At 44.8% G+C, this 26,423-nt stretch overlaps 1 protein-coding gene across 3 annotated transcripts in view; it reads right to left on the bottom strand.

The window, feature by feature from the left end:
* Positions 1 to 1,623: 1,623 nt before the first annotated feature.
* Positions 1,624 to 26,423, bottom strand: part of TINF2 (TERF1 interacting nuclear factor 2) — a 65,609-nt gene continuing 40,809 nt past the window's right edge. For all 3 annotated transcript variants that reach the window (XM_068261793.1, XM_068261791.1, XM_068261792.1), the window contains 4 exons: positions 23,414 to 23,489; positions 13,924 to 14,039; positions 13,284 to 13,659; positions 1,624 to 2,531 (listed from right to left, as the gene is read on the bottom strand). In XM_068261793.1, the coding sequence (XP_068117894.1) occupies positions 1,708 to 2,531; positions 13,284 to 13,659; positions 13,924 to 14,039; positions 23,414 to 23,489 (1,392 nt within the window). In that variant the 3' untranslated portion in view covers positions 1,624 to 1,707. The remainder of the gene's footprint in view (positions 2,532 to 13,283; positions 13,660 to 13,923; positions 14,040 to 23,413; positions 23,490 to 26,423) is intronic.

Genomic DNA, 26,423 nt, shown 5'->3' with positions numbered 1-26,423 from the left:
TCAGCCTGCGTCGCTGGTCCTGCAGCTGCCACTTTGCCGACGCGCGTTATGAGTGCGCGGTCGGCAAGTGGTTAAAGAGACACTGAAGCGAAAAAAAATATATGATATAGTGAATTGGTTGTGTACTATGAATAATTACTAGAAGATGAAAATATTCTCATACTTTTATTTTCAGGTATATAGTGTTTTTTCTAACATTGCATCATTCTATAATATGTGCAGATTACACAACACTCAGCATTCAAAATGAGACTTTCAGAGCAGTCTGTGAAGTAATGACCTCTCCTCTGCCAGAGGAAAAGTAAACAGTCCAGGAACAGTTGAGATAATAAAAGTCAGATAACAGCCCTCTCCACGACTAACTTAGTCGGAGAGCTTAATGGCTTGTTTGCATAGAGGTAACAACTGGAGTTTCTCAACTCTTCCTGTACTGGAAACAATTACACTGATGTATCTGATCTTAATGTTTTATTTCTTAGCTGTGCTACACATACAAATCATAATATCATAATTTTTTTTTCGCTTCAGTGTCTCTTTAAACAATTAAAGTGCACCTGGACTTAGAACTTCCTCTGTGCTGTAAAAGATACGCAACAGAATAATAACCTTTAAACAAAAACATGTCTTTGTTACAGCTGATACAAATCCTACAATAAATCTGCAATGTGTCTACTTCCTGCTTTCATGGAAGCAGACATTGTTAACATCCTGTGCTTTCAATGTAGCTTATCTGCCGTGGCAGTTAGCTGACATAGGAGAGATCATATTACAACTTGTAAATAGACACAGATGAGGGGGAATTAGACAGGCAAAACTCTCAAAATACATACAGGGTGCATTTCTCTATGTTTTCCTTCTGTCCTGTGCAAGAGTTCAGGTGCACTTTAAGATAAATAAGAGGTGCCAACATACACACAACTTTTGGGGTAGGCTGATAACGATAGTAGTTGGCACATAAATCTAACCCCTCGCGGCGTGCTGACATACTGTGGTGGGCATTATACAGAACCCGCTGTCAGTATAACCATGCCTATGGATGGGTTACCTTAGACTGGATACAGATTGAATTCTGGAAGGAGGGTAGTATTTTTTACAATTATTCTGGAGGCATCTTGGAAGGAATTGTTGATTTTCGCATTAATGTTAAAGGACCACTGTCGCGAAAATCTTAAAATATCTGTAAACATATACAGGTAAGAAGTACATTTCTTCCAGAGTAAAATGAGCCATCAATTACTTTTCTCCTATGTTGCTGTCACTTACAGTAAGTAGTAGAAATCTGACAGAACCGACAGGTATTGGACTAACCCATCTCCTCACGGGGGATTCTCAGGGTTTTATTTTCAAAAGCACTTACGGAGTGGCAGTTTCTCCATCCAACTGCCAAAAAAGTGTGCAGCGAACATGGGCTGGCCAGCATCTTTCCATAAATCTTTTTCAAGGAGTGTCTTTTATAAAGAATAAAGGTCATGCTGAGAATTTCCCATGAACAGATGGACTAGCCCAGACCTGTCGGTAAGGTCAGATTTCTACTACTTACTGTAAGTGACAGCACCATAGGAGAGAAGTAATTTATGGCTCATTTTATTCTGGAAGAAACATGCTTCTTATTTATATGTGTTTACATGTATTTTATATTTTAAGATTTTTGCAACAGTGGTCCTTCAAAAATAAAGCTAACATTTTTCATTACTTATAGCAAGAAAGCTAGGTGCCTGGATAATAACTGGGATCATTACTGTAATCATCGGGAGTGAGGAAGGAGTCGTTTAGCCAGCTGTAAGTGTGGTGGTCAGAATCCGTGGCTGCAGGAGTAGACTCGCTTTCTATAGTCACAACATGTGGGTTAGAGTATTTGCTAACAACATGAAGTGATAGAGGTTTTAGACAAACTGTTGGTTGAAATCTCCAAGATGTCAATTCTAGAGGAGACCCTCTGTCCTCTTCACTCCCCACCTTGTTCTTTACGCCATAAAGACTTGGAACAGGATTCTGTTCCTCACGGGCGGATAACGTTCGCCTTGTGGGTGGAGTCACATTTCTCCCTCTCCTACTGTTCTTCCAAGCTTGGCTCTGTGTGGTCCTTTTAGGTACCTCTGTAGGCCTTCTGCTTGTATCTAAACATGGTATGGGATCCATTTCCTGGGACTGTAAGGGGTTTGGAGGAGAAAGCGGTTTATGATGATTTTCTTCAGTTCTCTGAGTGCAGTCGAAGCCGAAAATATCAAAAAATGAAGGCAGGTGGTCCTGATTCTCCGAGGTGTGGTATGAAGCTTTGGTGCTGGAAGGAGGACTGAGACCTGGTACAATTCTAGTACAGTTACTCTGTGAACCCTCAATCATTGTTTGGTCAGAGTCATAGCTATCTCCCTCCTTGGCAGAACCCAGTCCTGTTCTCACACCATCTTGTTGTGCCTTCCTCTGGCTCGGTGTGGTGTTGTGAGCCTCCTGTGAGGAGCTGCTGGACTCATCGGAGGGGAAGAGGTACTCACGATGCTGCTGAAACACTGTTACTTCCTCACTTGATTGACCTATGGTAAAGCAAAAAGGAGACCAAGATTGTTACGGAATTTCATGATATTCATTCATGCTGGCAGTAGACTTGTCACAAAAACACACAAACACACACACTTCTTGTAGTGGGGGAAGTTTTATTATTTTGGTCACTCACTTCCTTCACTGGTGACGACAGTACAGCGCCACAATAAGCAAGTGTGTGGATAGCTGTGGCTGACTGTTGCTTATTTTCCTCATAGTTACATAGTTATTTGGGTTGAAAAAAAAAAGACATACGTCCATCGAGTTCAACCAGAAAAAGTACATCAGCCTGCTCCCTCACATATCCCTGTTGATCCAGAGGAAGGCGAAGAACCCTTACAAGGCATGGTCCAATTAGTCCCTAAAGGGAAAAAAATACTTTCCGAATCCAGATGGCAATCAGATAAAATCCCTGGATCAACATCATTAGGCATTACCTAGTAATTATAGCCATGCATGTCTTCCAATGCAAGGAAAGCATCTAAGCCCCCTTTAAATGCAAATATAGAATTTGCCATAACGACTTCCTGTGGCAACGCATTCCACATCTTAATCAGTCTTACTGTAAAGAACCCTTTCCTAAATAAAAGGCTGAAACGTTTTTCCTTCATGTGCAGATCATGTCCTCTAGTCCTTTGCGAAGGCCTAGGGACAAAGAGCTAATCTGCCAAGCTATTATATTGCCCTATGATGTATTTATACATGTTAATTAGATCCTCTCTAAGGCGTCTTTTCTCTAAACTAAATAAACCCAGTTTATCTAACCTTTCTTGGTAAGCGAGACCTTCCATCCCTCGTATCAATTTTGTTGCTCGTCTCTGCACCTGCTCTAAAACTGCAATATCCTTCCTGTATTGTGGTGCCCAGAACTGAATTCCATATTCCAGATGTGGCCTTACTAGAGATTTAAACAGGGGTAATATTATGCTAGCATCTCAAGTTTTTATTTAACTTTTAATGCATCCCAAAATTGTATTCGCTTTAGCTGCAGCGGCTTGGCATTGAATACGATTATTTAACTTGTTGTCGATGAGTACTCCTTCTCCAAGTTTGATGTCCCCATCTGTATCCTGTTTAGTTTCCATGGTGTTAGACCATTGGTACGACCAAAATGCACGACTTTACATTTTTCAACATTGAATTTAATCTACCATTTATGTGCCCATATAGCCATCCTATCCAGATCCTGTTGCAATATGTCCCTATCTTCCTGAGAGTTGATGATTCTGCACAATTTTGTATCATCTGCAAAAATAGCAACATTGCTTTCTACTGCAGCTACTAGATCATTAATAAATAAATTGAAGAGCACTGGACCCAGTACTGACCCCTGTGGGACCCCACTGCTAACAGTCACCCATTTTGAGTATGATCCATTGACCACAACTCTTTGTTTTCTGTCCATTAGCCAGTTCCCTATCCATGCACACAGACTCTTCCCCAGTCCTTGCATTCTCAACTTTTGCACCAGACTTTTGTGGGGAACAGTGTCGAAGGCCTTTGCAAAGTCCAAGTATATCACATCTACAGCATTCCCAATATCCACATTAGCGTTCACTACCTCATAAAAGCTGAGCATGTTAGCATGTTAGTCAAACAGGACCTGGCTTTAGTAAGAAAGGAACTGTGGGGTGGCTCTGCACCGTGGAAAAAAAGACACAGGAAACACAAAAACGAGAGCCCAGTAGTGCAATATGTATGGTACAAAGATTTGAAGTGTAATAATAGAAATACAACTCACAAAGGAGGGTTGCATGGGGCAACCGACCACAGGAAGCAGGTGGAGACAACAAACCCGACTCCACTCGGGGTGGTCATAAACGGGACCTAGATGTGGTCGCTCTCTTCAGAAAAAGGTAAGAGGTGTCCACCGTAGAGGGAACCACCGGTGGCTTGTCGCCACCCCTCGGACCAGAAAGGTACGGGGGTATACTTACCACAATTGGGGGGGGGGGGGGGGGGGGGAAGAGGCGCCCTGGGTATGATAAAAACAGCTTAAAAACGAAATATTGTATGAAGTAGCTTATCTCAATGACGAAATCTTTGTAAGTGTACAAAAGATTTTTTATTTAGCACAGGCAACGCGTTTCGCGGGTCTGAGCCCGCTTCCTCAGGCCAATAACCGTACCAAATAGCTGAAATCCGTGTAGCAAAGGGAGCCTCTCGCTACACGGATTTCCCCTCCCTTTGCTACATGGATTTCAGCCATTTGGCACTGTTATTGGCCTGAGGAAGCGGGCTCAGACCCGCAAAACGCGTTGCCTGTGCTAAAAAAAAAATCTTTTGTACACTTACAAAGATTTCATCATTGAGGTAAGCTACCTCATACTATATTTCGTTTTTAAGCTGTTTTTAGATGCTTTTATCATACCCAGGGCGCCTCTTCCCCCCAATTGTGCTGTCTTTAGTAAACCCATGCTGATGCTGAGAAATAAAACGATTTTCTACAATGAAGTCTTGTATAGTACCTCTTAGTAACCCCTCAAATAGTTTGCACACAACTGATGTTAAGCTTACAGGACTATAATTTCCCAGATCTGATTTTTTTGCCCTTCTTAAATAATGGGAAAATGTGGGCTGTAAGCCAATCTCCTGGAACTGCCAGTTGAAAGAAAGTAAAAAAAGATAAGATAAAGGGGTTTATCGGTAACGGAACATAATTCCCTTAGGATCCGAGGATGCATGTGAGATACAAAAGTGACATGAATGTCTGATTGATTGATAAGAGATTACTGTTCACGGTATATATGTTAGCTTCTTTAAGTACTGGATGTTCTATGATAGTTCATTACAACACTGGCAGTTATAATTCAAAATAACACATTTGTTCATTCCCATCGAAAACTGACCATGAAATGCTGCTAGTCACAACACTAGTGGTTATTTTAGTAAACATGTTTTTTTCATTCTCATGGGTAACTGACCATGAGAATGTTGCTATCTCCAACACTAGTCAAAATATGAGATGTTGTGCGCAAGTTCTCACATAAGCAACAATAGTCAGACGTGTTCTACGACGCTTCTAAAGCACGTTGTGATCACGCAGTCATGTGCCTTGTCTGCACAGGCACAATGATACAAGTGCATGGTGATCATGCACCCTTATCTGCACAGGTGCATGGATGAAACATGTTCTGAGCCTGCGCAGACATTGAATTCTGTCTATATAAAAGGAGTGAAAAATACTTTTGAGTTGGGACTCTTGAAGAACAAGCAGACATGCCGTCCGTTTGTGTTGCCAGCCAGGTATTTTCCCCTCCGAGGTCGCTGAGGTCCCCCGATCTTCTCTGGGTGATGTTACAATACTTGGTAAGAATATTGGTACTCAATTACTCAAATACAATTTAACTTTAATTCTGCAAGCCTAGATGATTATTATAACAGGATTGTAGCTCAATAAATATTATTATTGAACCTTTCCTCATGTTTTGCTGCAATTCATTTTACCCACTACGGTGGTGAGCGAAGTAGAGGGTTTAAAAACCCTTCCCGTGAGGCAAAATAGCATGCCATCCGGGCCAGGTGCCTTATCTATTATTCATTTATTTAGTCTTACCTTCAATTCTTCCTGCGTTAAGTATTTAATATTACAATTGGAAGATTGAGACTCTTCTGCCCCTGTAATTTGCAACAGTGAGGTTTCCCTTGTGAAGGGGATATATTTACTATAATATTGATTGAGAATAATCTATTTGCATCTGTAATTTGCAACAGTGATGTTTCCCTTTTGAAGGGGATATATTTACTATAATATTGATTGAGAATAATCAATTTGCATCTGTAGTTGATGTACTTGTAAAACTTCTTTGGGTTAGATTTGATATCCCTAGTGATTTGATTTTCAGCTTCAATCTTTGCCAGCCTAATTTCTTTTTTACAATTTTTATTGCACTCCTTATAAATGCTTAATGCAGCCTCGGTCCCCTCCTGTTTTAGGACCTTATAGGCATTATTTTCCACTTAATTTTATCTCTAACCTTTCTATTCGTCCATAGAGGCCTTTTTCAGGCCTTCAGTGCCCTTCCCTTGTAGAACATTATCCCAGTTCACCAAACTTAGTGCCTGCCTGAGTTGATTGGACTTTGCTTTTTTAAAATTCATTGTTTTAGTGGTTCCGCTGCCCCACGGCCTATCAGTCACCAGATCAAAAGTTATCATGTTGTGATCACCATTTCCCAAATGTTCTTGAACCTGCACATTTGATACATTATCTGGTCTATTAGAAATGATCAGATCCAGTAACGCATTACCCCTAGTTGGTTCAGTTACCATTTGAGTCAGGTAACGGTCCTGTAGTGTTGCCAGAAATCTGCCACATTTACCAGAATGGGTAGCCTCAATATTCCAGTCAATATCTGGAAAATTGAAGTCACCCATAACTGTGACCTCGTTTTTACTTGCCGCTTTTTCAATCTGCTGTAGTAATTGCAGTTCTGCAGCTTCATGAATATGTGGTGGCCTGTAACATAAGCCTGTAACAATAAGCAATTGGCAACAGTTACTTCCGCCATGAATATTTACCCAAACGGACTCCACATCTTCGCAATCTTCCTCCATCTCATCGTTCAGGACAGCTGTAAAAGAGTTCTTAACAAAGAGACAGACCCCTCCACCTTTTCCCCTGCTCAATCCTTTCTAAAGACATTGTATCCCCCTAAATTCAATATCCAGTCATGGCTTGCTCGTAAAAAGCTAATATCCAAATTGGTACCACGGAAAGTGAAATTCCACTAAAATTCCATTATATCTGCTGTAAAATCCCTTGCAGGTCACCACAATGCCCACTCCTTAGGAGTAGACTGATAGAGATTGGCATTTGTGGTACAGATCCCTCCACCAGCATAACAAGTTAGGTGGGTGGGTCTCCAGTCATTAGGTCGGACACAGGCTGAATTGTGGAAGGAGGTTGGCTGGCCACGTCTTTTTTTAAATTGGCCTTGGAGTCATTTTGAGAAGCATTGCTACAATATAAATTTACACTTAGAGTACAATTTCACATTAGAGTTACCAAGCTAAAATTTACCGCATGAAAAGAAAAAGGGTTTCATTCCTTAACCTCCCTGGCGGTGCATTTCTGTCTGCAATTAGGAGTCGAAACCGGTACATTGTTTTTCAAGAATTTTAGGCCTCCAATTCTTAAGTCATAACTCACCAAAATATGCCAGAATAAAAGCCTGGTAGACATTCTGCATATAAATAAAAGAATAGAACACAAATTTGTTGAATTAATTACATTTATGAATAAACTTAAAAAATGGTGGAACTGTACAAATAAGGCAGGCAGAAAGTAGTCAAAACCCAGGCAGACGACGGTACAGGCGACAGGCAGAGAGTAGTCAAAATCCAGGTAGAGGTCAGTGCAGGCACTGATTGGCTGCCAGGTCCCCGGAACAAGAGCGGGGATGTGGGGATCCTGGCGGCCAGTAAAGGCTGCAGACAGCCAGGGACAGAGGCTGGAGTCCGCTGCGCAGCTCCAATCGCGCGCGGGACTACTAAACATGCAGGAAAACCAGATAATCAGCTACCTCGACCTGAGTTCGGGCATACCGCTCGCAGCTCATTTTTCCTACCCCAAGCTCAGGTCGGGGTTACCACCAGGGAGGTTAAACCGAATGAGATGAGAGATACTGTAGCCTGGATAATTGTGATCCTTACTAGAACTGTTGGGAATGATGAAGAGGTAATAATGCATTTGCACGCTGTGACGATGTTATTGCGTTACGCCTTCAAACCTGTGTTTAGTTATGTGCAGTGGGCCGGGGGAGCGGCCAGGGAGAGAGAGCTGCCCAATGGCAGCTCTGGAAACCCTGCAGGAATGCTCCTGACGGGGGGTTTTGAACCAGGAATCACTCTCCCTGTGTTTACCTCCGAGATGGCGACAAATAATGTCGCCAATCTTATGGGCTATAGTGCTGTGGTGGGGGGGGGGGGGGGGGGTCAGAGAGCGGCAGTGTGGGGACACAGCGGCATGTTATGCTGTGTCCCATCTGGCATTGCAATAATGTACAACAGCATGTTTGTGAAGTGGTTAATCCTTTACAATTTAATAGGAAAATCCCATATACTGAGAATATAGGGTACTGGGGAAAGAAGCACAGAGACAACGGGAGCCCAAATTGTGCAGTATGTCACAGATAGATCGATATATAAATTAGTTTGAGATGAGGATACTCACAAAGGTGGGTTGCACCTCTAGAGTAGAGGCGCCCCGAATGTGGACTTTAGACTGCAGTGGCACTTTATTTGGCCTGAGGAAGTGGGCTAGAGCTCGCGAAACGCGTTGCCTGTGCTTATTAATAAACATTTCTACTCAAAGTGAGTTGTCGTCTATGAGGTAAGCCTCCTCAATCTTTCTATTTTAGTGTTTTTAGCTTTTTTATACTTCCTGGGCGTCTCTTTACCTTCATCATATGCTGAGAGAATTCAGTACCTTCAAATTATGCTGGTAATACACGGGTCGATTCTGAGCTGATAAGATGGTTAGATAGATAATTGTGTCAGATCACCGGTCAATCGGTTTGCTGCTCGATTTCTCATTGAAGTGAATTGAAAAGAGCTAACAAAACGAGTGGAAGATAAGCGAATCGAGCGGGCAAAACGATCGGGCGCAGAATCGAGCGCCAGAACCGACCCATGTATTCCCAGCATTAGACACCTTGTCGGTGAGCAAATTGAAAAAAAACAAGCAAAAAAAAAAAGATACCTCCCCTTTGCCCTTTGGAGCATACGGTTTTGCTAATCCTCAGATGATGGGTTCTATTTCTTTTTTGAATAATTATTTGTCAATGTTTGATACCCTCGAGCAGTATCCAAGGCGTGCATGAAATAAAGGTGCGAGGTAAAAAGGGCGCGGCTGGATACCGAAATCGAATTAATGTTTTGTTTTCAAGTGGGTGCAGAGTGAAACCAAAAGAAATAAATAAACGATGAGTAGTGTTTAACCACCCTGGCGTTCTATTAAGATCGCCAGGGCAGCTGCATGAGGTTTTTTTTTAAATAAAAAAAAAAATATTTCATGCAGCCAACTGAAAGTTGGCTGCATGAAAGCCCACTAGATGGCGCTCCGGAGGCGTTCTTCTGATCGCCTCCGGCGCCCGGAATAAACAAGGAAGGCCGCAATGAGCGGCCTTCCTTGTTTTGCTTAGATCGTCGCCATAGCGACGAGCGGAGTGACGTCATGGACGTCAGCCGACGTCCTGACGTCTGCCGCCTCCGATCCAGCCCTTAGCGCTGGCCGGAACTATTTGTTCCGGCTGCGCAGGGCTCAGGCGGCTGGGGGGACCCTCTTTCGCCGCTGCTCGCGGCGGATCGCCGCAGAGCGGCGGCGATCGGGCAGCACACGCGGCTGGCAAAGTGCCGGCTGCGTGTGCTGCTCTTTATTTCATGTAAATCGGCCCAGCAGGGCCTGAGCGGCACCCTCTGGCGGTAATGGACGAGCTGAGCTCGTCCATACCGCTAAGGTGGTTAAAAACAGTCAGGAAATCAAAATGAAAAGATTTAAAAACCATTAAATAATTCAAAAATACAGCGTAAGCTAACCCTACTCTCACACAGAAGCCTCCCTTGTTGGTGCCTAACCCTAAGACTCCCCCTAGTGGTGCCAAACCCTAACCACCCTCCTGATGGTGCCTAACCCACACCACCCACCTGGTGGTGCCTAACCCTAACCTCCCTCCTGGTGGTGCCTAACCCTAACCACCCTCCTGGTGGTGCCTAACCCACACCACCCCGCTGGTGGTGCCTAACCCTAACCACCCCCCTGGTGGTGCCTAACCCTAACCACCCCCCTGGTGGTGCCTAACCATAACCACCCCCCTGGTGGTGCCTAACCCACACCACCCCCCTGGTGGTGCCTAACCCACACCACCCACCTGGTGGTGCCTAACCCTAACCACCCACCTGGTGGTGCCTAACCCTAACCACCCCCCTGGTGGTGCCTAACCCACACCACCCCCCTGGTGGTGCCTAACCCACACCACCCCCCTGGTGGTGCCTAACCCACACCACCCACCTGGTGGTGCCTAACCCTAACCACACTCCTGGTGGTGCCTAACCCACACCACCCTCCTGGTGGTGCCTAACCCACACCACCCTCCTGGTGGTGCCTAACCCATACCACCCTCCTGGTGGTGCCTAACCCTAACCACCCCCCTGGTGGTGCCTAACCCTAACCACCCTCCTGGTGGTGCCTAACCCTAACCACCCTCCTGGTGGTGCCTCACCCACACCACCCACCTGGTGGTGCCTAACCCATACCACCCTCCTGGTGGTGCCTAACCCTAACCACCCTCCTGGTGGTGCCTAACCACCCTCCTGGTGGTGCCTAACCACCCTCCTGGTGGTGCCTAACCACCCTCCTGGTGGTGCCTAACCCACACCACCCCCCTGGTGGTGCCTAACCCACACCACCCCCCTGGTGGTGCCTAACCCACACCACCCACCCGGTGGTGCCTAACCCTAACCACACTCCTGGTGGTGCCTAACCCACACCACCCTCCTGGTGGTGCCTAACCCACACCACCCTCCTGGTGGTGCCTAACCCTAACCACCCTCCTGGTGGTGCCTAACCCACACCACCCTCCTGGTGGTGCCTAACCCTAACCACCCCCCTGGTGGTGCCTGACCCACACCATCCACCTGGTGGTGCCTAACCCACACCACCCACCTGGTGGTGCCTAACCCACACCACCCACCTGGTGGTGCCTAACCCTAACCACCCTCCTGGTGGTGCCTAACCCTAACCACCCTCCTGGTGGTGCCTAACCCTAACCACCCCCCCGGTGGTGCCTAACCCTAACCACCCTCCTGGTGGTGCCTAACCCTAACCACCCTCCTGGTGGTGCCTAACCCTAACCACCCTCCTGGTGGTGCCTAACCCTAACCACCCTCCTGGTGGTGCCTAACCCTAACCACCCCCCTGGTGGTGCCTGACCCTAACCACCCACCTGGTGGTGCCTAACCCACACCATCCACCTGGTGGTGCCTAACCCTAACCATTCCACCTGCACAAACAACCTTCCAAACATAGAAAGGATAACGTATTTATTAATGTAAAATCTGTACATACAAACTAACGTTGCAAGCTTCTAAAATGATAACATATTTCAAAAACTTTAATGTTCTAATGTTGAAAACGATATTTAGCATCTGCCCATTTCTCTGCTTTGAGTGCCGTATTACCAATAAATGCATTAGAGTCTATGGCAGCGCCCAAAACGTCCATTAGCCGTCGGCACCCTTTTTTCTTGCTACTGTATCCTAGCCTGGGAAGCTGGCATAACCTTCACTGAAAAGCACTGGACCATTTAGGCCCGCCTGCATTACAGAAACCCCGGTAAAGCCACTTCTACGTTGGTATATTACCCTTCATCGGTTTTACAAGATTTATCTCTCTCTTTCTCCATGTTATTTCTAAATAATTAGAAAGTGTGGTGTGAAAGTAGACATTCTCTTTCTAGGTCATAGTGTTGGGTTTAGTATACTACTCATTTATATATATGTTCAGGCAACATTTGTTTACTTTTTTTTATTGTATTTTAACCACTTTTTACTGTATTTTAATGACTTAAATATCAGCAGTCTCTGGCCCCTTAAAGAGAACCCGAGATGGCATATGATAATCCTAATAGGACCCAGAGGCATGTTGTGTGCACAATGACATTCCTCTGGGTCATTGTAGCACTGCTGCCAGCCCCCCTGCACCCCCTTAATAGATGACCAGCTAGTGACAATCTGCTTGTCGCTAGCTGGCTTTATTTATCAGCGACTTGGCTTCCTATTGGTGGAAGCTAGCAGAGGCGGGGAGTGGAGGGGGGAGCCTGGAATCCAGGCGGAGATGCTACAAGGCTGACTGACAGCCGCTGATAAATAAAGCCAGCTAGCGACGAGCAGATTGTTGCTAGCCTGGCGATCTTTTAAGGGGGTGCAGCGCAGCACGGGGGGGGGGGGGGGGGGGGGCTGGCAGTATAGTAACCCAGAGGCATGTCATTGTGCACACAACATGTCTCTGGGTCCTATTAGGATTATCATATGCCACCTTGGGTTCTCTTTAAAGAGGAACTCCAGTGAAAATAATGTAATTAAAAAAAGTGCTTCACAGTGTACATGTAAACAGCCAGCAGGCTGTTTACATGTACACTGTCACTCTCCGCTGCTCCCCCGCCTCCTCCCTTCCCTTCCCACTGATTGGAGGGAAGGGGCGCGAGCGGGGAGCGGTGAAATAGAGAAGGCGGGGGAGCGGCGGAGAGTGACAGTGTACATGTAAACAGCCTGCTGGCGACACGCTGTGTGTCGCTAGCACGGCGGTCTACTTTGGGTGGTAAAGAAGAGCGCCTCAGGTTTTCTTTAAGAGCTCAGCCTCTAACACAGGAGACCAAGGTATGCCTGTTCAGTAAGGAGTGCTGGGGCAAGACTGCCTAACACTGCAGGGTGGCCTAGTGAGCGTTTCCTTAGTGGCTGCAGCTCTCAAGCGCTTTGAGTCTAACAGGAAAAAAGCGCTATATAAATGTTAGGATTATTATGAACATTACTCTGCGTTCCTGTAATGTAATAGGGGAAGCAGGTATTTTATAACTGTCCATCATGTACTTACCTTTGTGACAGCCTAAGGCTCAAATTAGAGTTCTTTGTGTTACATGGACTGAAAAAAGTCACATTCCCACCCCAAAGTGACACAGAAAGCATTACAAACATTTTTAACACTAGTCCAATGACGTTTAAAACAAAACACAATTTGTAATCCTTACTGGAACTGTTGGGAATCATGAAGGGCTTGTCTATCCAGCTGTAGTCATCTAAGGCCGGAATCTGGTCAGAACTCGCAGCTGCAGGAGGAGGGTCACTTTCTATAGCGCCGACACGTGGGTTAGCGCACTTGCTAACAACATCAAGCGATAGCGATTTTAGACCAACGGTTGGTTGAAATCTTATTGATGTACATTCCCGAGGAGACTGTGGAACTGGTTTCTGTTGCTCATGGATGGGTAAGTCTTGAGTTGAAGGTGGAGTCACTGTGGTCCTTCTCCTACTGCTTCCCCTAGCTTGGCTTGATGAGGTACTCCTAGGTACCTTAGTCTGCGGCCTGCTTCTATCCAAGCTTGATGTGGGATCCATCTTTGGAGACTGTAAAGAGTATAGAGGAGAAAGCTGCTTAATATGGTTTCTATAGTACTCTGAGTGCAGTCAAATCCCACATTGTGAAAAAAATGAAGGCAATTCTGCCTCTCAGCATTGTGACTTGAGACTCTTCTTTCGGATGGAGGGCTAGGACTTTGGTTTGAGGGCATTCTAGCAGAACACTTCCCTCAAACATTAATATTGGTCAGAGTCATAGCCATCTCCCTCCTGGTCAGAATCCAGTTCTGATCTCATAAAATCTTGCTGTACCTTCCTCCGGCTCTGTGCGGTGTTGCGAGCCTCCTCTGAGGAACTTCTGGACTCATCGGAGGGGAAGAGGTACTCACGATGCTGCTGAAACACTGACACTTCCTCACTTGACTGGCCTATGGTAAAGTAAAAAATTAACAAATAAAACGAAAACCAAGATGGTTTAAAAACCCACAGTATTCATTCACCTTTTCTAGGAGCAGACTTCCAGAAAAGATTAAAAAAAAAAAAAGTGGTGGTTACTATCAGTATTACCGAAAAATTACTGTATAGCTTTATTATAAAGTTTTCATTGTTTTTAAGTCTCAGTCTCTTTAAATCTCAAGAAACTAAGTATTATAATCAGATACAGTTTAAATTCTAGTATGATTTCTAGTGTGTATATAATAAAATTAGCTATAGTTAGGGAACGTATTTATCTAGTGTGGTCGATAACGTAACAGTTTGCATTGACAGTGTACACCAATGGTCCTCAAACTTTTTTTACCGGCCCCCCACACAAAATGTATTACTTATAGATACAGTCTGCCACATCTTTAAATATTGGTGGTCTGCATATTGAATAGCAGTGCTGGCACCACCCATCCATATGGAAGCCAGAAAGCAGTCATACGCTGTTTTCCAATCAAATTCCACATCAGGTGACACTGCTGTCCAATTGGACTGCAGGTTGTCACCTGGGTATGCTTCACTGTCTGGCCCGCAAAAAACGTCTACATCATTTTATGTACAGGTAGTCCCCGACTTACGAACGCCTGACTTACGAATGACCCGCCAATACGAACAGCATAAATTCTGTTTTCATGGGAACAAGTCAAAAAAAAAATTCAAATTGGACTTGTAGTTTTTGAGAAAATAGATTTAAAAAAAATCAAAGTAAGAATGGCTTTGAAACTTGTATAAACCGGTACAGAGGTGACAGAGAGGGGGAACACTGGAGGCACAGAGGCCATAGATGTCACAATGTTCTGACTTAAGAACAGATTCAGGTTAAGAACGAACCTACAGTCCCTATCTCATTCGTTAACCGGGGACTACCTGTATACTCCGGCCCCCAGCAGTCTGAAGTATGTTGACCCGGCCCTCGACCCAAAAACGTTTGGGGACCCCTGGTGTACACGGTTGTCTAATGATTAATCAACTCAAACATTTTGTAGCTCTCTCTTGAATTCTAGTATCTTTTAGTGCACAGACAGGGTGCATCTTGTAGCTGGCATACCGAATGTTTATACAAAAGATGTAACAGAGGTCAAGGAGAGAACGTCTGCACTGGAAGTCTAGACATGGCACATCTAGTAGCTTGCGTACTCAGTGATGGCTTCAATCTACAGTAAGGTCAAGTACATGTCTTCTCAACATGAATGCCTAAGATCCACATGTATCACACGTACTAGCAAAAAAAAACAAAAAAAAAATGGTGTATAAATATGGGCCCAAATAGCTCAGGTGACACATACATAGAGACGTCCTACAGTATATTGTGTGGCTTAGAGCATGAGACGCTGAAAGGGACACTGAAGCGAAAAAATAAATAAATCATGATATAATGAATTGGTTGTGTAGTACGGATAATTACTAGAACATTAGAAGCAAAGAAAATATTTTCATATTTTTATTTTCAGTTATAGTTTTTTTTAATAACATTGCATCCTCTAATATTTGCAGTTTACACACTACTCAGCATTCTAAATGAGTAAACTTTTGACCTGTCCTTTGGGGAAGAAAAAAAACAATACAATGACTGACAGTTGAGATAACAAGCTTCAGAAGACAGAGCTCTCTGCGACTTTGAAAGTTGTGGAGCTCAATGGCTTTTTTGCATAGATGACAACTGGAGTTTCTTAACTATTCATGTACTGGAAACAATATTAGACTCATACCAATCATCAATCATCAATTTTTTTTCCGCTTTAGTGTCTTTAACCTCAGGGTCCTGGGTTCAAACCCCAGTAATGCAGGGCTGTTTCTGTTTGTATTTCGACTCCACAAGTGGGGCTTGCACTCTTTTGCAGGTAGGCACCTGCCTGTTTTTAAGTAGCGCTGTTCATTTCCTTGCTATGTACTAATTTATTTCGTTTTTGGTCAGCTGCTCCCACTTAACAGCCATGCTTTTGGTGTATATGCAGAGCTTCTGTTTGGGTTCAAGGTGCGTTTGTAGTTTCTGGGGGGGCTCAGCGCACCTCTGATTGGAGGCCATTCGGAGGCGGCCTGGTGTTGCGCTGATCCACCTTTTGCGCAATTTTAAATTTTCGATTTTATTTGATTAGCCGCACCCAGGCTATGCATATACATAGGTTAGGATTTAGTTAGTGTTAGGCCCCTCCCATGGAGGATCGACTTCTTCGCAGTGGGAGGGACGAGTACTTAATAGGTTGCATGCAAGCTGTTACAGGAAACTAACATCCTCCTCCAGTGGTAGACAGGACATGTGTATGCTCAGTGTGTATTCGACTCCACAAGTGGGGCTTGCACTCTTTTGCAGGTAGGCACTTGCCTGTTTTTAAGTAGCGCTGTTCTTTACCTTGCTATGTACTAATGCAGGGCTGTGGAGTCGGTACAAAAATCTTCTCCGACGTTTATGAAACCACGACTCAGACTCCAACTCCGACTCCGGGTACCCAAAATGGCCCCGACTCCGACTCCCCGACTTCCGACTCTAAAACTTAATAGGGCTGTGGATTTTGTACAAAAATCGTCCGACTCCGACTCCGCAGTTTATGAAATCAACGACTCTGACTCCAACTCCGGGTGCCCAAAAATGTCCTGACTCCGACTCCACAGCCCTGCAGTAATGAGAGCTTGGTAAAGTATAATTTTAATTTCATGTACTTTAGATGACCAATGATGTAAGATATTTTTTTGTTACTCGTATTTGAATACTTGTTATTACTCTGTTATGCTGTATGTAATTGTTGTTGTAACGGCTTGCTGGTACGTGGGGTCTGCACTGATGACAGCAGGAAGGGGTTAACAGGAGAGCACAAGTTTATTCAGAAGTGTATAGACAATGGTGTTTATGCAGACGGTAACCTAGTTCCCGGACTCCGCCTTTGCCAGGCCGTGTGTGGCGAGAGGCCGAGTCGCAGGTGGTCAGGACTCAGGAACCCCCACACAGCACTGGAGTCGGTCAAGCGGTAATCGGGTCAGTGCACTGGTATCGACACGGGTACAAGGATCAGGCAAGCGGGTAGTCAGGCGGAAATCAGATCGGTACACGGAAGGCAATACGGATACAGGGATCAGGCAAGCGGATAGTCGGGCAGTAATCAGGTCGGTACACGGAAGGCAATACGGATACAGGGATCAGGCAAGCGGATAGTCGGGCAGTAATCAGGTCGGTACACGGAAGGCAATACGGATACAGGGATCAGGCAAGCGGATAGTCGGGCAGTAATCAGGTCGGTACACGGAAGGCAATACGGATACAGGGATCAGGCAAGCGGATAGTCGGGCAGTAATCAGGTCGGTACACGGAAGGCAATACGGATACACAGAATACAACACTCACTAACTCGCTCAGCTTCACGAACAGCTACCTAGCTAGCCTAGCAGACGCTATAACTGGCGCGGCGCGGCGTTCCCGGAAGGCTTAAAATGACCTGGTGACGTCACCTCCGGAACGCGCGGCGCCCCCTGGGGTACGGCGTGCGCCCCTTGGGACGCACGCTAGCAGAGGAGGAAGAGTCCGTGGAGTGCAAGCCGGAAGAGGATGCGTCTCCGCAGGAGCGAGGAGCAGGTAGTATAGTTACAGTTGTATACTTTTTGTATATAACTACAAGTACACATTTTTATATAAAAAGATTCTGGTATAAGACTCTAGTTCAGTGGCGTAACAATAGCTCCTGGGCGGGGCGGTCCTGTACCTAATATTGTATTATGCAGAAAGTGCAGCAGAATCTTTAATATACATAACTTACTCCCGACGATCGCATCTCCTCCACTTGCTAGTTAGTTTGCAAGTGCCATCCAATCACCACGTGGGGACTGAAGTTGCATAGTGATTGGCTGGCTGCATGGCACTTGCTACCTAATTAGGAAGTGGAGGAGAGGCGATCGCCATGAACAGGTAACGTATAATGCAGCGTGGTGGCATAGAGGATAGTGCCAGGGCTGGATTTCCCATAAGGCATTGTGGGTATGAGCCTACAAGCGCCTTATGTCTCAGAGGCGGCTCCCCTCCCCAGCTCTGCGATGCCGATCAGGTCCAGCTGTAGTCTGACAGCAATTCTGTCAGCAAGTGTCCCCTGTGGCCATAAGAAGGCATCTGTGCCCCTATTAGAATGGTGTACTGGTTAAGGGCTCTGCCTCTGACACAGGAGACCAGGGTTCAAATCTCAGCTCTGCCTGTTCAGTAAGCTGCACCTAATCAGTAAGGAGTTTCTTGGGCAAGTCTCCCTAAAACTGCTACTGCCTACTGAGTGTGCACTTGTGGCTGCCTCGCAAGCGATTTGAGTCCGACAGGAAAAAGGTGCTATACAAATACTGGAATTATTATCATGATGCAGCACACCACCGGAATTGTGGAGGGGAACTACCAGGAAGGTGGGAGGGGGCGGAGCTGGGCAATTTAGCAATCCATCAAAAAAGCCTTCCCCCCCCCCCCCCACCCTTTCAAGTGGTGCGATGGAGGAAGAGGAATTTCACAGGAATCACAGTGGTGGTGCAGCATTCAGTAGCCTACAGGGATTATCTGCACACAGCTTGTAGGCTACAGCTCCCCTTGAGTCTCGTGTGTGGTGGTGCAGCTCCAGCCAGGGAGACAGTCACACATGCGATGGGCATGGTCACAACACAGTGCAAGGCTGTGGCAACTTATTTTTTCTCAGTGTGTTTATTTTGCATCTGTAGTTTGTGTGTGTCTGTGTGTTGCCCCTCCAGTTTGCGTGTTGCATGTGCAGTGTGTTGTATCTTCAGTGTGTGTGTGTGTGTGTGTGTGTGTGTGTGTGTGTGTGTGTGTGTGTGTTGCATGTGCAGTGTGTGTGTGTGTTGCATCTTGTGTGTGTTGCATGTGCAGTGTGTGTGTGTGTGTGTTGCATGTGCAGTGTATTGCACCTGCAGTGTATGTGTGTGTTGCTTGTGCAGTGTGTGTGTGTGTGTGTGTGTGTGTGTGTTGCATCTCCAGTGTGTGTGTGTGTGTTGCATGTGCAGTGTATTGCACCTGCAGTGTATGTGTGTGTTGCTTGTGTAGTGTGTGTATGTGTGTGTTGCTTGTGTAGTGTGTGTGTGTGTGTGTGTGTGTGTGTTGCATCTCCAGTGTGTGTGTGTGTGTTGCATGTGCAGTGTATTGCACCTGCAGTGTATGAGTGTGTTGCTTGTGCAGTGTGTGTTGCTTGTGCAGTGTGTGTGTGTGTTGCATGTGCAGTGTATTGCACCTGCAGTGTATGTGTGTTGCATCGCGTGGGTGTGGGTGTGTGTGTGAGTTGCACGTGCAGTGTGTGTGTGTGAGTGTGTGTGTGTGTGTGTGTGTGTGTGTGTGTGTGTGTGTGTAGCATCTCCAGTGTATTGCACCTGCAGTGTATGTGTGTGTTGCTTGTGGTGTGTGTGTGTGTGTGTGTTGCATCTCCAGTGTGTGTGTGTGTTGCATCTCCAGTGTGTGTGTGTGTGTGCAGTGTATTGCACCTGCAGTGTATGTGTGTTGCTTGTGCAGTGTGTGTTGCTTGTGCAGTGTGTGTGTGTGTGTGTGTGTGTGTGTGTGTGTGTGTGTGTGTGTGTGTGTGTGTGTGTGTGTGTGTGTGGGGCATCTGCAGTACACGTGTTTTTTTGTTTTTTTAAACCTGCCTGGCGGTAAGCCGCCGGGAACTCAATGCAGAGTATAACGCACAGCGGGCGCTTTTACTCACCTCCCGAGGGATCCAGACATCGGTAGCCGAGACATGTTTTATGTGGTGGTGGTGGTATGGAATGGTTTTTGCAGGGACTGTTGGGGGGGCAACTGGAGTTAGGCTTTGTGGAGGGGGCGATGGATTAATGTAAATTCTTGCGGTTAGGACCGGTAAAGGGCCCGGCCATCAGCCAATAAAGTAGTGGGTGCCAGATTTGCCATTTGTAACCACACTTTGCATAGCTGCTGACCCCACTGCCTGCTATTTTATCGGCGCTCTTTCTACTGGTCATTGCCCTGATCGAGGCACTACATTAATCTTTATTCCACCACCCTGTCGGATTCACAAAGCACTTTTTTTTTTTTTACAAGCGCCTGTTTTTGAGTGTACTGGATTTCTTGTCTAGGCCACAAGCTATCTTTATACAGGGTGGTGCACGAAAGACTGGCCCTGTTACCTGTCACATGTGCGGGTTTACAGGCAGCTGCTGACCAGTACACTGTACACCTCTTGATCAGTCCCCGCTGTGTGTGCCCTCTACAGCTTTATTAAAGCCTGTGTTGCCTGTATTTGCTGCTGTATGGGTAACGCTCTCATACATAAATGCAGGTGACCCAGGCTGCAGTAGGGATAGAGCAAGAGGCACATGAAGACAGGCCAACCAGCATTTGCATGTATAGTCACGTTCAAGACAGGCAGCGGGGCCAGTCTTTCGTGTGCCACCCTCTACAACTCTCGCCTTACAGAGCTGGGTCCTCAGTTTGAATCCCAGCCAGCGCACTATCTGCATGGAGTTTGTATGTTCTCCCCTGTGTCTACATGTGTTTCCTCCCACACACCAGATACCTACAGATAAGTTAATTGGCTTCTCCCTAAATTGGCCCTAGACTATGATAAATACACTACAGAGACATGACTACAGTAGGCAATATTGGCATATATTTGGTAAATTCTGCATGGCATTGGTAAGATCTACATTATCTTGCATGGTTTTATTTCCTAAGAAAAGGGGTGTGACTTGGGGGTGTGGCCTTAGCTGAGGGGCAGAGCTTAAGCACCAGAACTTCTGTGCCTATAGGCTCCTGAGCTGTAAATCCGGCCCTGGATAGTGCTCTTGCCTTGCAGTGCTGGGTCCCTGGTTCGAATCCCAGCCAGAGAACTAACTATTTGCATGGAGTTTGTTCTCCCCGTGTCTGTGTGGGTTTCCTCCAGGCACTCCGGTTTTCTCCCATATCCCAAAAACATACAGATAAGTTAATTGGCTTCCGCCTAAAATTGGCCCGATGTTAGGATGGACATACGACTGTGGTAGGAATTAGATTGTGTGACCCTCTGAGGGACAGCTAGTGACATTACAGTCCTGGCCAAAAGTTTTGAGACTGTCAAAAATATTGGAAATTAGAAAAGTTGGTGCTTAAGTTTTTAAAATAGCAATTTGCATATACTCCAGAATGTTATGAAGAGGAATTGCATACATACTACTACTTACGTATTTTTTTTAAAATGCTGTCATGTTAAAGAGAACCCGAGGTGGGGATCTTAGAGTTAAATCTATACACAGAGGCTGGGCCTGGCTATAGTGCCCAGCCTCTGTTGCTAGTTGAATATTCCCTAAATCCCCCCTGTGCTCTGCACGAGCCCATAAATTACAGCCGCGCTGTCTGGCTCTGTTTACCTTTCTAGTGTCACTCACGCCGCTCCCCCGCCTCCTGCGGAGCGCTGGTCCCTGCCTGAGTCCCTTCTCTCTAATCAACGGCGAGGGAAGGGACGTGAGCGGGGATCGGCGCTCCGCAGGAGGCGGGGGAGCGGCGTGAGTGGCACTAGAATGGTAAACAGAGCCCGACAGCGCGGCTGTAATTTATGGGCTCGTGCAGAGCGCAGGGGGGATTTAGGGATTATTCCAGTAGCAACAGAGGCTTGGCACTATAGCCAGACCCAGCCTCTGTGTATAGATTAAACTAAGATCCCCACCTCGGGTTCTCTTTAAATGCTGGCCTCTGAGGAAGCAGGGAGACCTGCGAAACGGCTGTCAGGCCACCCTGTTCACTTTTCTGATGTAATATACTGTACCTTCTTGGATTAAAATTACACTGAAGCATTGAACTGGTGCCCGACCTGCTTTTTTCCTTGTGACTGGGGCTGTCATGTTAGCTTTCTTTTTTTAACAGGTGTTTTATTTTGTAACTATGGTGGTGGTGGTGGTGGTGGGGGCAGAACGGGTTACTAGCTATAGGGGGTTGTTTTTCTAATGTATTTTTATTTCAATTTATGTCCACTAGATGTCCTCACACTTTATCCTGTGTACATAGAACAGTACACGTGTGTGTTTTACTTTCCTTTCACTGACTTCTGGCTGAAGCAGTGATCTTTCACTCACAGGCACTTTGATTAGCTTTGGGAACATATGTTCCCATTCACTGATCAGTGCTCAGCAGTGACAAGTGATAATGCATGGCGCACATAAAAAAAAAAAAAAAAAAAGTACGCAGTACGCATATATACGCCTCTGATCCCTAAGAGGGGTTTTCAGGGGCATATATATGCGACTGAATGATCTGGAACTGGTTAATGAATACTTGAAAAGTTTATCATCGGATTCTGTAACAATCTTTTAAAAAATTTGGAGCCCTTGGATTCAATCTCATTATGGGTCACATTTCCAATCTCAATTTTCCCTTATACATAACAGGAAACAGTTGTAATCAATATGCTTATCAGTTTTTTCTTTTTGTTTATTATTTTCAAACCTATACTTATGTATATAACTTTGTACCTCAACACACCTTAAGTGAAATTAGTACAATACAATATGACTAAACTGATTTTTTAATTTGCCTGTAAGTTAAATAAATTGCCTGTAAATAAATAATAATAAACTGTTTTAACTCATTTGTCTACTTGATTGAGTGATTTAGTCTTGTAATTTTTCTTAAATGACACCTGAGGCGAAAATAAGCTAAATTAAATAATTGATTGTATCTATCTTCCTTCTCCTAAAAAAGACTTTTTAAAGATATTCCACAGTTTTATTTTATGTTTAAATCTACTTTTTAAGTTTTAACAGTTTTATTGTTTTTGCTCAATGACACATTCATTGAACTATGCCAGAGCTAAAATCTATGAACTATTGACCCATTTTATCTCTTTCCTGCTCTCTGAAGCCATTTTCTGCTAGGAAAGTGTTTTATAGCTGGAATTTCTTATCAGTGAGGGTCGCACTGTAGTCATTTCCTGTCTGAGTCAGGACTGAGTCAGCTACTTATATACCTGATATTTAACTATTTCAGGCAGAGAAAGAAAAAAAGGAACACAGCCTAGTTATTTGTGTGCTAGGCACTGTACATACCCATGTCTATCTCATCAGGTCACATGTCACCTCAGGTATCCTTTAATAAATGTATCTGAGAGTTAACATTTTACACCAACAATCAGTCTGGTAATATCTATAACTGATATTTATTAAATAAAGAGATGAACATCATCTACAAAATAACATCTCCTTTAGAAGACACATGCTCTGTCAAACAGACTATGAAAAACTTAAGAGTGCATAGAAAAAAAGAATGCACTTTTGAAAGGTAGCTATAACAGTCCAGTCACATGACTTGTGGTCATGTGATGAGATCCTGAACACAGAGGCCATCTCCACTAGGGGCTCTGCAACTTACTCGATGAGACAGGAAGCACAGGAGTGCAATCAAGATTCTCCATCTCAGAGTCTGAATGCTGGGTGGATTTACGCACCTAGGAAGTGAAAATGAAAAAGGTATTATCGTCAGTCTTTAAAGCGGTATCGTCACCATAAAAATCAAATTTCAACAGCAACTAGTCTGAGTGTATTAAGTGATAAAGATGCTAAGCCTATATTCAAAACTTTCAAAACTGTTTCTGCTGTTATGATTTGGAGTTATCACATACTTAAAGAGAACCCGAGGTGGCATTTCATTACGTTAGTGGGGCACAGAGGCTCGTTGTGCACACTAACACCAGCCTCTGTTGCCCCATCGTGTGCCTCAAAGACCCCCCTGCTCGTCGCTTTACCCCCGCAGTGCTGGCGACACGCAGCGTGTCGCCAGCACAATGTTTACCCTAGCGCTGTCTGTCAGCGCCGCTCCCCTGCATCGCCGCTACCCGCCCGCGTCCCTTCCCTCCCGCTGATTGGAGGGAAGGGACGCGGGCGGGTAGCGACGATGCGGAGGAGGCGGGGGAGCGGCGCTGACAGACAGCGCTAGGGTAAACATTGTGCTGGCGACGCGCTGTGTGTCGCCAGCACTGCGGGGGCTATAGCGGCGAGCAGGAAGGTCTTTGAGGCACACGATGGGGCAACAGAGGCTGGTGTTAGTGTGCACAACCAGCCTCTGTGCCCCACTAACGTAATGAAATGCCACCTCGAGTTCTCTTTAAGGAGCACTGGCCCTTTAGTAGTCGGTGCCAAAGAATTGCATGCTGGGGGTTCTTTTTATCTATAATCTATTCCTCCTCTTCCCTTTATTTCCCTGCCAGCTGCTTATCTGAAACCTAATCCCCTACTCACTTGTGTTTACAAGCAAGGCTGAGGTGACTCAGCAATTGGAGGAGACAAGAAAAAAAGTAAAGGGCAGAAATGACATCACGAGTTAGCTTTAACTGTGGGCAAAAGACATGGCCCCCACCAGGAACAGAATTCTCGTCATTTACTATATAACATTCACTGAAATCAAAATGTGGACAGTATAATACATGTGTTATGTAAGTAGATCAAGTATTTATCTACTTATATATGTGTTTTTTTTCTCTGGCATAGTTTGGCTAATCCTCCTGCTTTAAAAGTTTTATTGTATGGTTTAAAACACAATACTGATCTTACTAAAGCCGCCTCCTGCTTAAAAATATTAACTTATTTACCACAAACTAACATATAAAAGCAACATGACAGGTGCTTAGGTGAGCAAAGTAAGCCACACCACAGTTTGGGTGTTTACCCCGTGAGGACTACTCAGCTGGAAATAAAAGGCCACTGCACCCAGTATAGAGCTACCTGATGTGAGAGAAGCACATAGGCTAAGCTGCAAAGGTACTGTCATTTGTACTGAAAAATACTGCTATACAGTATTTGAGTTTGTACGGTCCAAGACAAGTATTTTGTCACCTTGCATAGGGATTTCTTTTCTTTTTTTTTTTTTTTGGCCTCAGAATATGTTTATTTATTTTTTTTAAAACGTTTTATTGAGTTTTCAATTTTAACACATCTCCCCTGGGAGTCCAAAAGCATATAAGAAAAGCTATTACATGTATCCTAAGGAATCACACATATTCCTGATGAAATAGGACATTCCAAGGCAGAGGTCAATTAAAAAACCCCTTCCCCCCCCCCTTTTCTCCTTTTTTCTTTTTTTTACCTCCCACCCCCTTTTTCCCTTCCCACCCGCCTCCCTCCCCTTGTCACCGTCTCTATCGAGGGAACCTGGTGGTTGTGCAGGTAAGTTTATGAAATAAAACATAGTTTGCAGTTGGTTGGTCATCGAGTTTGATTTGCGTCTCTGCTTTTACAGCTGTTCATATCTGTTTCTACTAGTAAATTTTAAGTTTACCAAGGCTATTTGATAGGTCTTTTTCAGCATACCATGACGTATATTTAAATGGTGTCATAAATGATTGGATTTCGGCTGTTGAATAAGAGTATGAAATAAAGCATTTCCACACAGTGAAGAAGCGCTTTGTTTTCTTTTCCAGATCTTGTTGGGTTTCTAGTTTATCTAGTGCCATCATGTGTAGTAATTCTTGCTTTACATCCCATACAGATGGGATACTGGGAAATATCCATTTATTATAGATGACTTTGCGTGCTGCTATGATGATGAGATGAGCTATAGGGGGAAGCCCAGGAGTGTTTTTTTTTCCTTCTGTCATTGTGTCTTCTTGTTGGGTGGGATAGTTGAAGAGACATAGCTGCGGGGATAGCACTACTGTATGTTTACATATTAAAAGTATATATTTTTGAACTTTCCCCCAGAACTCAGCTATATATTTGCAATCCCATAAGCAATGAAACATATTTGCATGTTCTACTAGGCATTTTGGACAATGTGGTTGATAGCCAGGTGGATTTTTTTTGTATTTAATATTGAAAGCATATTTTGCTCTATGTATCATTTTTAGATGGGATTCCCTCCATGTTTCATCTATGATCAATGAGCGTATCAATTTATTTCCTTCTATGATTTTAGTGCTTAAATCATCCTCTGGTATATCTCTGGCCCACAATTTTAGATTGTGTTGGGCTAGCTTCTCTACATTGTTGTTTGATAGCCTCATTTGGATATCCGATAAGGACATTTTTGTAGTTTGTGGGTTAAGAAAATTATCGAAGGGATTCAGGTTCATGGCATCTCCCACCTTGTCCACTATGCCCGATACATATGATTTTAATTGTGCATAATACAGGAAATGCGATTTGGGAATATTATACAATGTTCTTAGCTCATAGAATGTGAGCCATCTTTTATTGCGAAGTGACCATATATTCCCCAGTTTTGTGATTCCTTTGTCCTCCCACACCATGAAGCCTTTATGAGCAATGCTGGGTGGGAACCCCGGATGACCCCATAGAGGCATACATTTTGTTATCTGGTATGGCTGTTCATGACATTTGCATAGCTGTTTCCATGCTGCCCATGTATCAATAACCATTCTGCTTTG

The sequence above is a fragment of the Hyperolius riggenbachi genome, chromosome 11, assembly GCF_040937935.1.
Source record: "Hyperolius riggenbachi isolate aHypRig1 chromosome 11, aHypRig1.pri, whole genome shotgun sequence".
NCBI lineage: Eukaryota > Metazoa > Chordata > Amphibia > Anura > Hyperoliidae > Hyperolius > Hyperolius riggenbachi.
Note: the sequence above shows the minus strand (reverse complement) of the source record. Positions and strands in the feature narration are given on the sequence as shown.